We start from the raw sequence: 12155 nt of genomic DNA on the forward strand, positions 1-12155 counted from the left end.
AATATAAATTCTTAATAATTGCTATACCTGCGGGGGAAGTAAAGCAATTCTGCTCATTTAAATGAAATGAGAGCTGGGCACTGGAGTCCTCCTTTTCCTGCCCAGCTGTGGAACTCTGGCCTGGCAGGGGCCTCTCCAGCACGGCTGTGTCAGAATTCCCGGAAAACTGAGCAGCCAACAAGGCTCAGAGGCCATTCCAGAGCCCAGGGCTGGGACACCACACAAGGGCTCCTGTCAGAGATGAGTCTTTTGAGGACACAAAAACTGCAGCAAAGAGTCCGTCTGTAGGACCAACTAATGTGCCATTTGTCAGGGAAGAAAAGTCTACGTTTGCCCAGAAAAAATGCCAAGAAGCTGCTTGTAAGAGAGGAGTGTATTGAACAACAGACCAAAGCAATCAGGACCTTCTGTGGTTATAATCTCATTTGGGCATTGACAGTATTTCAGTCAATAGACTGTCAGGCACTAGCCAAGAGTTGTATTGCAAAAATGTTTGGGCCATCATCTCAAATTTCATAGCTGGTGCTCGACAAGGTCAGGGAGTGGAATCGTTATTCTTAATCGGATGAGTGATCAAGCCATAAATCCAGCAAAATCAAATTTTACTTTGGTGTTTCCTATAAAGAAAAAATACAAAAAACCACCCAAAACATTCAATTTTTGTGTGTCGTCATTTCTAGCAAGCAGATCACGTTGCATCAAGAAAATCAGGGGCCTCTGCATGTAAAGCATGATCTCACTTTTACTGAAATCAGTCCAAGTTCTTCCTCACAGAGAAGTAGGGGACAAGAATGGTCTGGTTGGAAGGGATCTTAAAGACCATCCAGTTCCACCCCCTGCCATGGGCAGGGACACCTTCCCCTATCCCAGGTTGCTCCAAGCTCCATCCAGCCTGGCCTTGGACACTTCCAGGGACCCAGGGGCAGCCACAGCTTCTCTGGGCAACCTGTGCCAGGGCCTGCCCACACTCACAGAGAAGGATTCCTTCCCAACAGCTCATCTAAACCTCTCCTCTTTTAGTTTGAAACTATTCCCCCTTGGCCTATCCCATCTGTCTGTGTGGAAAGTGACTCTCCCTCTTTTTTATAACCCCCTTTAAGGAATAAAAGGCTGCAATGAGGTCTCACCAGAACCTTCTCCTCTCCAGGCTGCAGGGGAAGAGTTGGGTTTGGAAGGGGTTAATTCCTAATTAACTCTGTGTAATTCTGGATGCAGATTTTCCACATCCTGGATGTTCACCTTGCACCAAGTGATTGCAAAGCAAACCAGGCAGCTCAGTTTGTCCTCCCCCTCTTCCTCAGCTGCAGTTCCAGCTCTGCAGTGGGAGCTTTGTACAGATATGCCCAAAATACACCTCCGTGGCAGGAGGGTCAGCACATGGTCACACTCTGTCACTCCAGACATTCCTTTGGTTTCTTGAGCCTCTCAGTGCCTGAATCAGGTACAAAAAACCCAAAGGAAACCCTCAGGTCATGTCCTGTGGTTTGGGTTTGTATTGTGAAACAAGTGCCCTGTGGAAGGAAGGGGAGAAGGAGGAGCTGGTCCCAAAGCTCACCAGGATCACTGCAGTGCACATTCCTGCATTGCATTGCAGCTCCAGGACATCATTGAACTGTTTGGTTTTTGAGTGCCTTTCCATTGGAAATGCAATATTAATGAGCCATACTGAGCCTCCCCAAACAATAACAGCGATATGAATAAAAAATTACCCCTAACTGTCCTAATTCCACATGAACCTTCCTAACCCAGCTATATTTAACACCAAAAAAGGGGGAAATGCCCAAAGCAGAAGACATTAATGAACTGTGAAACATGGATCAAGGGCATTTCTCTTAAATCCCTGATTTGATCAGTTCAAGATATGTCCCTCTCATATACCAGTAATCACCTGGATACAGGGTTTAGCAACTAACTCTAATTATAGAGATGTTGAGCAGTGATTTTTTTAAGGCAAGAGTTAAGCTGAGAAGAGCTTCTTGACTAGAAGCCAGTGTGCTCAATCAATTAAATTATCATAAGAGAAGAAGAATCAGACCAAGGGGGGAATGTGGATGCGAGTGTGAGGCTGATCATTAGTACAACTGAACTGTCACCTCAGCTCGGGCTGGAACGCGGCCACGGAAGGAGATTGATGGATGGATTTTGCTCAGCAGAGAGCAGCCCACAGTGAATTGCTGATAAGATCTGAAAATAAATCTTACAATATTACAAGGCAAGGTGGAACTGCAGCCTCTGCAGCCTTGCTGGAGCTCCCAGGCTGAGCAGGTCCTCCTGTCTGCCTTGTCCCAGGGGGCTTTCTTTCCCGGCTTGAAGGAGGTTCTTCTGCCCATGTTATGGGATGTTTGTAAAGTTTTAGGGAGGTGTTACACAGCAGCTCATTAACACTGGAAGTGGAGTGAGCTGGGAAAGATTTGCATGGGTTTGTGTGACTCAAAGATGCAGATTTCCCCTGGAACTACTATTTTTTCTGGGTGACAACTTCACATCTGCCAATTAGAGGAAGGAGAGGCTGACTGGAACCACAGCAACCCAAATCAAAAAGGCAGTGTGGGATGTGAGGGATGTGAGGATGAAGCTGTCTGGTAGGCTGGTTTCTGGGTTCATGGGGCCTTTGGTAACCATGGACCTGCAGAGTACATTGGAGAGGGGATGGCTGCCAGACAGCTCACTAAGGGTTTCTCTGCTGTGTTTAGCTATTTTAGTGCTCAGCATTCAGGGACACTTTGGTTTAGGCTCCCTCAGTAGAAGGAAAGACAAAGAACTACTGATCTTGGCATATGGAGTCAAACTTTAAACTGACAGTGGAAAATTCACAGTGAATTCATTAGGTGCCCACAGAGTCCTAAGAAAGAGGAGGCCTGGGCTGCTGTCACGATCCTCTGGCTTGCAAGTTACCGAGATGTGACTCTGGAGTCAAAAATCAGTGTGTAAATCATGACCGGACGTGAACTTCCTTCATTCCTCATTTAGGAAGTTTGTGCTGTAGGAGATGTGAGGCTCATTCCTATTACACAACCACAGGACTGGCTTTACAAATGATTATAAATACCATTATTTAACTCCTGTGGGAGCTCCAACACTCCCGGATCTGCACTATTCTGGCAGGAGCTGTGTGTGAGACTTGAAATGTCTTGGTTTGTCACTTTACTGCAATTAGATGTTTTTGGAACATGAAGTCTAAATAGAGATTTTTTTTTTCCCCCCAAACTGCATCCTAGACAAGATTTACACCAGGTGATTTCTGTCTGGCACAGACAAAGCTCCCACATCCCCCTTAATAGTCCAGAGCACTCTAATTAAGACTGTGGGTAGTGAGCTGCCTTTTTACAGTGTGTGAAGTCCATAAACCAAAGCCATTTACAGAGCTGCCCATTAAACCTCACACCCCTTTAAGGGCACGGTGAGATCTTCCCCAAACCATTGTAATATTCCTGTTCCAAGGGCTTTTAGTATCACTGAGAGATGGCCAACCTGAGAGCAGGAGGAAGAGCAGCTCTTATCCATGAAACTGGAACTCACACAAGTATAAAAAAATCCTGCTGGTTCTGTGCCTCCCTTAAGGATGACATTCCATTCCTTAGTGCCCTTAAGGCACGAGGAAAGAGAAGGCTTTGGCTGCAAAGCCCAGTGCAAAGCTCACTAAATAAATCAAAATCTTTGCACTGACCTAAGCTGACTCTCTGCTAAAACCACAACACTGAACTGAATTCAGATACATGGAAATGAGGTGCCAATTGGTTTTTTTTGCTGGAAATCATCCAGGGCTCACTTGTGGGGTCTTCAAGCATTTGAGCCTCCTCTCAAGGTGCCCTCTCACCTCTGAGGTGCCTCATCAGCAGAAAAGGGATCACATTTGTTCTTCACAGCCTCTTTCCTCAGAGATCTCCTGTGCTGAGCAGACAAGGCTCTTGGGGGGAGGCAGCAGGGGTGTGGAAATGCTGCTCCCATCAGCCCCCAGCCCACCTCCCCGGCCTCATCAGTCCCAGCTTTAGCAGGGAAACCCCAGGAAACAGGGCAGGGCTCAGCCTGTCACTGGTGCCACCCTGGGGTCACCCAGCCCAGGGGCTCAGCCCAGCAGGAAACTGGACACATTTATTGGAGAGATGTTGGATTCCAGGGACCGGGACACAACCGAGGCTGTGCCAGTTAAACTCAAGGGCAGAGAATCACCTGGCCCAAGGACAAACCCACCGTTTCCTTGGATCCCTTTGCTTGGCAAACCCTGTCATCTCCTGCCTCACACACAGTGAGTTCCCAGAGCCCACAGAACCAAGCACAGCTCCTTGCAGAAAATCACAGGATCCTAGAAATTATAAAAAGACTCGGGTTGGAAGGGAGAGAATGGCTTGGGTTGGAAGGGACCTTCAAGATCATCTTGTTCCAACCCCCTGCCATGGGCAGGGATGCCAATAACACAGAGATAAATTTCAACCTTCCTCTAGGAATGCTGAAATAATGAGTCAGCTGGGTTACATGGCTCCTGTGAACGCTGTGTCCTCACCAGTGCTCTGCCAGTTCTTCTGTCATTCACAAATTTGAGCTGCAGTGATTTCATATTTACTCCTCGATCATTAATGTAAATATTGATAGGAGGGAGTCTAATAGCAGAAGCCCACCAGAAATACATTTGATGTTTATTCCACACTGACAGCTGCTTTTTGAGATCTGTCATTTAGCTTTTATTCAATTATTAATGCATGTTATTGATAATTGTATAGTGCTAATTTTTTTAATCAGAATATCCTTCAGCACTGAGTCGAACGTGGCACAAAAATGTATTTTATTTGCACGGCTACTCTAATAGACCTTGCAATTAAATCTGTGATCTCATCAAAGAATGAATTCAGGTTTGTGTAGAATGACCAATTTCCTGTGAAAAGTTAAACCTTATTTTATTCTCTTTTAATTTTTCATTGATTGAATCCAAATAGCACCATAATTTATTGTTTTGCCTACTGAAGTAAACAATCTTGTCCAAAATCTGCACAGGATTGTGAAAACATTTTTCATTTTTCTTAAAGACATTTTCTAGGACTTTTCTTAAAGACATTTTTGAGAACTTGCAACAGAGGCATCCAGAAGAGCGACTGGCACAGCAAGAAAGCCCAGGGGGAAGAAGGAATATCTGAGTCATCCTCACAGCTCCCTTTTCCAGGTCTCAAGCACAAATCAAAGAGCAACAGGGAATTGTTCCCAGGCTGCTCCAGCACAGGCAGAGATTGATTTCAAGGTGCAGAATGTCACAGAGGCCTCGTGCTCTGCACCAGGGCTGGGCTGGAGGGACAGGGACTCCTCCTGCTCCCAGGGCAGGGAATTAATAGTGTCGGATACTGGCAGGAACATGAGCAGCAAAGCAGCTTTTGCTTTTCCCTCCAGCTCCCTCTCACTCTTCCCCTGCTCTCACAAAGGAATATGATTAAGATGTGAGTTGTTTAGATCCATTTTTAATATCTCCTGATCAAAAGGGGAAGCTTAAAGAGCATGTAAGGAATGACTTTGATATTAAAGAGAGAGAAAGAAGAACAAATAGTTTAATTTGCTTCTTGTCTTTCTTGGCTTGGGATTTTGAAGCAGATGTTCATATGCAAACACAAAAAAAGCCCACATTCTCTCTAAGTCTGAGCACAAATGGCCTGGCTCAGAGGGAAGATGCCTGGTGAGGGCTCAGCCAGTGTGGTGTCTGCTTGGGGTGGAGCGAGGATGGCACAGGCAAAGACCTCTGTGACTGGGCTGGACATGGGACAAAAAATGAGACAAGAAATCCTTAAAAAGGAACAAATACTTGCAGCAATCCCCCCCATAAAACATGTGTAAGGGTGCTGCTGCAAGTGCACCCGTGGATCTGAAAACTGAGGTGGAGTGTTACAGTGAGAGTTTAATGACGATCTCAAGAGACAAAGGAGGAGGGGATGGGAAAAGAAAGAAGCTGATTTCTGCATCTTAAACTGATGAGAGCACAGGGTGGCACATGTGAAGCCTCTGATTAATCAGAAATAGGGGAAACAGACTCTTCATATCGTCCAAATTCTAAAGGGCTGCAATGTCAGATTTTCAAGAGGGCTTTGATTCTTTTTGGTCTGCGCATGTAATGAGGAGTGAGAGCGAAACTGTGCAAAGCCAGACCCTGGAGAGGAACCCAATCAGCAAGGAATCAAACAGGAGGGGCTGGGATGTTTCACACATCACTTTAACCCAGAACCTGGGAGAAATGGTCCACTGCAGCAACTACCACCAACCTTCCTCCCCCCTGAAGAGGCACAGCAGCAGAACCTCCCTGTTCTCCCAGGTGATTCCCAAGCAGGGAAGAGGGAACCAACCACCTTGCCAGCAGGAGAACAGGAATGGACACAGGCACTGGCAGAGAGCTTTCAAAAAGTCATCCTGCCCCTTTCCCTTCAACAATGGAATCATCACAGCTGGACATTATCACCCATCCTGGTACGTCCTATGTGCTTATGATTTTTTAAATTTTTATGCATTTAATCTCCACTCCTTTTACAAGAACCTCAGGAATACCCTCAACTGTTCATGATGAAGATGGAAGAGGAAGGGGAAGCAGACCATGAGTACTGACAAGTAGAAAGACCTAAGGTTTGGATATAAATTTGGGATGTTTGATCCCACAGCAAGTCCTTGAGCTCGTACTGTTTAAAGCCTGTTCATGTGAGCAAGGCTGTGGATCCAGCTCATACACACGAGTTATACATGGACATACACACATCCCAGTGGATTTATGGAGACACTGCCACTTGTCTCTCTGGCTGTAGTTCTGTGGAAGACAAAATGTGCCACAGGGACATCTGTACCTCACAGGGTCCAAGCACAACTCATGTGTCCGTGTCCTTCGACCTTGGAGAGGTTTGGTCACAGCAGCTGCAATCACCATCAGATCGTGTTCCAGGCCAAACACCTCTTCCATTCCTGCTTCTAAATATGTTCAGGTTTCATATGGGAGATTAAAACATTTCAAAACATCTCTCTGTGCCCAGGTTTTGTATCAGTAGCACAGTATTTACCTTGCATTAACCGAGCATAAGCTGAGTGCAAAATCTGGCCCTTTGTACAATGGGATACCTTTGGCACTGGGCCCAGACAAGAACAAAAAAACAATTGCCTGAATTTAATCAGCTGGTGTTAGTTGGCAGTGCAAGAAGTCTTTATGCAGGTATTTATTTGTCCCGGTAATAACAAGAATATTGGAATTTATATCCAGGAGATAAGGGAGTACCTTGTCACTCAAGCACAGCTAACAAGGGAATTGCTATTTGGTGCAGACATGTAAATGCCAAATGCTTAGTCTGGTTATTATTGTAAATTCCATTTTTTACAACCCCTTGTTTTTAAAATGGTCTCTTAATTGATTTTTAATTATATTTTTCAATGACATTTAACTCCACGTGCTTTGTAAACAAACCCACACAGATGCCAAAATATATTAACGGAGCAAACACCGGTGCATTGGATGTGCTGTTTTCCCAGCCTGCACTAAGTGCTCCCAGCAGATGCTTTGCATGAGGAACTGAGATCAAATTTGTTCTGGGTGTAAGTGGGTGCAGTTCTACCACAGGCAGCTGCTGCCAGAAGGTTTGGTCCTCAGAGTGTTCCTGATACTCATCACCAGGAACACTGCTCCTCCTGACTGGCATCAGAGTGGAATGGGATGATACATAAAATGGGTGGTAACTTCCAATTCTGGGCCCTGGGTGATTATCCAAGTTGAAATTTGGCCAGGACATACTAACCTAGAGTGGTTTAGTGTAAAGTACCACGAGGTCTTTAGTGGAATGGAATGGGATGATACATAAAATGAGTGATAATTTCCAATTCTGGGCCCTGACTGATTACCCAAGTTGAAATCTGGCCAGGACATAGTGACCCAGAGCTGGTTTAACATGAAGTTGCACAATGTCTTTAGTGATCAGAAGAGGTCAGGACATCTCTTTAACCCCAGGAACACCATGTTAGAGAGAAGCAGAAGGCATCTCATGTCTCCAGTGGGTTTTTTGGAGGTGTCCAATAGCCCAGGTGAGCACTGGACAGTGTTTAAGGACATGGAATTACAAATTGCATCCATCCAGCTGCCTAAAGCACAGGTTTGGGACAAGTTTAAAAAGTTAATCCAATTAACTGAAACACTGTATGAAACTACTCAAGTCCCTTGAGTTTCTGGCTCAGCACCCCCCAGGTTTGGGGTCCAGAGCATGATGTGCCATTCCAGAGAGAAACCATGCACCGGGAGAGGCTGGAAGCAGCTCCCTCAGATCCCACCACCCTACATTAGCCATGGTATTTGTTGGAAACCACTCACTGTTGTAGTTGCTGTTCCCACCAGTCTCTGCTGGAGCAGTGCTGGGCTCCCCCAGCCCATCAGAGGTGGCCAGATCTTATGGAAAATCAAAATAAGAACTTGAAAATACCACTCCTCGTGCATTCCTGAAAACACTGCACCACCCTGTTAGTCAGCAGGTGAAGGCTTGCACCTTTTTCCACTCAAAACTTGTGCTTGCTGACAATTCCCACATACCTTTCACGTGGCCAGGATGTCACACTGTTCTGAGCAGGACTGTAATTTCATTAGTGGCTACAGAAGTGGAAAACACTGGAAAACCAGAATTTAGTGTTTACCCAATTCCCAAGCTTAACAATTATGGCAGAGGCATAGTGCTTTTGTTGGGGAAGGACCTGATTCCCTTATGTTGTGGAAGACATAAAAACCACAGGACAGGGGAATGACTGTATTGATCTTGGATAAGATTCACTCCTGTGCAGAGATCCAGCACAAGCCAGTATATCCCATAAATTCTGTTTAAGTCCCATCCTGCAGGATAAAGCAGCACTCAAATCACACATTACTGGGACAATAATGCTTCGTTCCTAAATATTGCTACTCCAGAGGAGGCTACAAAATGCTTCCAGAGACTGTCAAAAAGGAGCTGTGACTTCCCAAAGGTCACCCAGCAGGGAAGCAGGGCTGGGATACACCTGGATGCCAGGGCAGAGATCCATCTCCTGCTCACTGCCCTCCTCCCTGGTACAAACACTCAGAGACAGCTTCTGCCCCCCAAAATGTCTCACCTAAAACGTGTAAAGTCTGTCTGCACAATGGGAACTGAGTGTTCATCACAAACTACACTCATTAGTTCATGCCATTTGCTTTAATTTCAATTATTTAATTAGGTGGTGTGTGTGTTCCGCATTGATGACTAAAGCTCTTTTAATTTTTCTCCAGTGGATACATATTTTACCTGCTCTTTTTTTCTTGCAGCAGCAGCTTTTGCTCACCGATGGGATTTGCCCACCTATACTTCCTCCTATGGGATCTGAGGAAAAGGAATGTAACTGGCATCCCTTTCCACACTTAATGAAACCAGGGGTCAGGTTCCTGCTGGAATGTGAAGTCTGGTAAAACATCTTTGCTGACAGTTTTAAAACTTCCAGAACATGGAAATTAAGCAAAAGGAATTGGAAATCTCAGGGACAGATTCCAACAGACAGCAATGCACACTCAGTTCATTAACTGGCTCTGAAGAAATGCAAGTTCTACATTTCATGTGTGTCACAAACCCTTAAGAACAATAAAAGTGTTTGTTAATGGACTTTTTAGAGGGAAAAAAAGCTAAACCAAGTGGCAAAGCACTTGGCACTTCTGTGTCTCAGCAAAACTGGCTGCAAAACAGAGTAAACTATGGATATATTTAGGGAATTGTAAGTAAAGTTTCAGATCAGTCCATTCTTGAACTTGTGCTGATGCTCAAAACAGTAACTGGAAAACAATCCTGGTAAGGTTTTGTGCAGCAAGGATAAAAATCCTTCCTTCGGCACAAGCCAGTCCTCTCGTCTCCTGGGGAAGGGAACCAATGGTTCCACTGGGGATCCAACAGCTCTTTGTTGTGTCTTTTAAAGCAAACAGAGATGCACCTGTACCTATGAATAGTTACTTTTTCATTTGGCCATAAAGTGCCCAAGTGGTCACTTAAGTCTATAATTCCTCCCCTAATTGCACAACCATGAATATTCACGGGCAAATTGTAATTACAAGGGCAGGTTCCTTCTGCATGGACAGTCTCTGTTTTACTGCTCTTAACTGCCAGAACATAAATGGTTTCAAATGATAAGGATCCCACCGGTTCCCATTTTATGTGGCCAGGAGACAAATTTAACAGCAAATCTCGGGAAGGATTTGGGAATTCCGGTTGGCCCAGCACAGGGAAGGGTGAGAAACCCCCTCCTCCTCACATGAAGGGAGACAGATGCAGGGTAGACTGAACAGAATCAATTTGTCACGACCAGTAAAAGAGAGCTGGAGCTCCTGTTTTCATTTCTGAGCCCTGAACTGGCAAAGCACTTGAGCAGAGACGTTTATTGATCAGGCAGCCCCCAAACAACACCGGGGAGGGGCAGAGCCTGGACAGGCAAATGACACACATTAAATACAACAGGGCAGCTCCAAAAATCGCCTTGATGGCAGAAAAAAATGAGAAATAAATTCAATTTATAGGGCTGGCGTGTGTATGGGAAGCATGAAGCCACTCCTGCCAGCAGGAAAGTGTTGAGATTTTGCTATTACATGGCTTTGCCTGTCATGTTTGATCACTATTTTAGATGCAGAGGGGACACTGTGCCTGTTAATGTCACTGGCCTCAATCATGCAACCCTTAATCAAGCAGAAATCCCTGCAGCTTTGCCCATAAAAGAATTACAGACTTAGTTATAGGTTTTCTGGTGCAGATTTGACCCCTGCTGCCTCCCTGCTGCAATAAAACTCCTAAACCCTTTTGGATCATTACTCCTACAACTTGCCAGAGGGCAGAGGAGGTGCAGCATTTATGGGGCTGCTTCTGGTTTTAACCAAGAGCTGAGGATCTTCCAGTGACTGCACTGGCCAAGAGACAGCAAGAGAGACCATCTAAACCAGGGACAGGGCTGGGAGGGATCCCTTGTCCCTTAATAAATCACTCCACCAGCTAATTCCCCACTCAAAACAACTTTCTCACCCTTGTTCAGCCACTGCCAGAATGTCCTTTTTTAGGACATAAAACCAGGCTTCCTTAATGCTGTAGAAAAGTTATTAGTATTGTTTATTCTAAGCTCTGAAATATCTATTCAATTCTTAATTTGCTTATGTATCTTCTAAATATATGAACATTATAGTGATAACTGGGAACTGATATAAAATCAAGACTAGAAAACATTAAGCACTGCAGTGACTGGAGTTGTTTTTCATGGCATTTATCATCTCACTGCTTGTTTTGCAGAACTAAATTTCCAACACAATTCTCTTTTTAACCTACAGCATCAGGTGAAAATATTAAACATGTTCCCTGGCAGACAATATCTGTTCATCAGAGACAAGCCCAAAAAAAGCCCTACCCTGCTAAAGGCAGAGCCTGCGACTCACTCTGTTACACAACCCAGCCCTGGGGAGGAAGGAATGGAGAATCACAGGGTCCTGGAATGGTTTGGGCTGGAAGGGATCTCAAAGATCACCCAGTTCCACCCCCTGCCACGGGCAGGGACACCTCCCACTAGACCAAGTTGCTCCAAGCCCTGTCCAACCTGGCCTGGGACACACTTCAGGAAGTCCATACAATTATTCCTACAATGTTCATGGCCTGGTTGTATTCCAAGCCTGTGATTTGGACTGACCTTAAAATACCCCCCCTGAGATCAACAATAAATTCTTCTGGATTCTCGTTTTCAAGTGAAAAGAGGAAGCAAATGATTTAAATTGTGCCAGGAGACATTAATTACAAACTAATCTAAATGCATAATCACCTGTAGTCATTTAGCCTCAATCCCTACAGATGAAGTGTGTTCTTAGGGGCAACCAAAGGTGATTTTTGGGATGGGGTTCAGCCTCTAAGTGGTCTGTGGAAGCTGACTCAAGACAGCTGAAATTATTCTCCATTGAGATCCACATGAACATTCAGATCATTCCAAATGGCAGACATCAATAGAGTTCTTTATTCAAGGTGCACTTCATGCTTTATTTACCTTATTTTAATAGGCAATAATAATGGAATAATAAATGGGAGAAAACTAGTTTTTCTGTTGTCTTTGTTCAAATTTCTCAGTGTGAGAGAGCAACACGTGGCTAATTTTTCATCTATCCTTGAACAGCCTGAACTGACAGATTGCCCATAATCTGTTCCACA

The 12155-nt window shown here is 44.9% G+C and overlaps 1 protein-coding gene across 16 annotated transcripts in view; it reads right to left on the reverse strand.

Moving 5' to 3' along the window:
- The window catches only part of MEGF11 (multiple EGF like domains 11), a 272466-nt gene that overhangs the window by 114859 nt on the left and 145452 nt on the right, over positions 1-12155 (reverse strand). For 13 of the 16 annotated variants that reach the window (XR_010433848.1, XR_010433849.1, XR_010433850.1 and 10 more), the window contains one exon: positions 8309-8383. The exons of the other annotated variants lie outside the window; for them this stretch is intronic. Coding sequence is in view for 10 of the 13 variants with exons in the window: in XM_064669249.1 (XP_064525319.1) it covers positions 8309-8383 (75 nt within the window). In the remaining 3 variants the exon portion in view is untranslated. The remainder of the gene's footprint in view (positions 1-8308; positions 8384-12155) is intronic. 16 annotated transcript variants of the gene reach the window in all.

Source organism: Pseudopipra pipra, chromosome 12, assembly GCF_036250125.1.
Source record: "Pseudopipra pipra isolate bDixPip1 chromosome 12, bDixPip1.hap1, whole genome shotgun sequence".
In the NCBI taxonomy this organism is placed as follows: domain Eukaryota; kingdom Metazoa; phylum Chordata; class Aves; order Passeriformes; family Pipridae; genus Pseudopipra; species Pseudopipra pipra.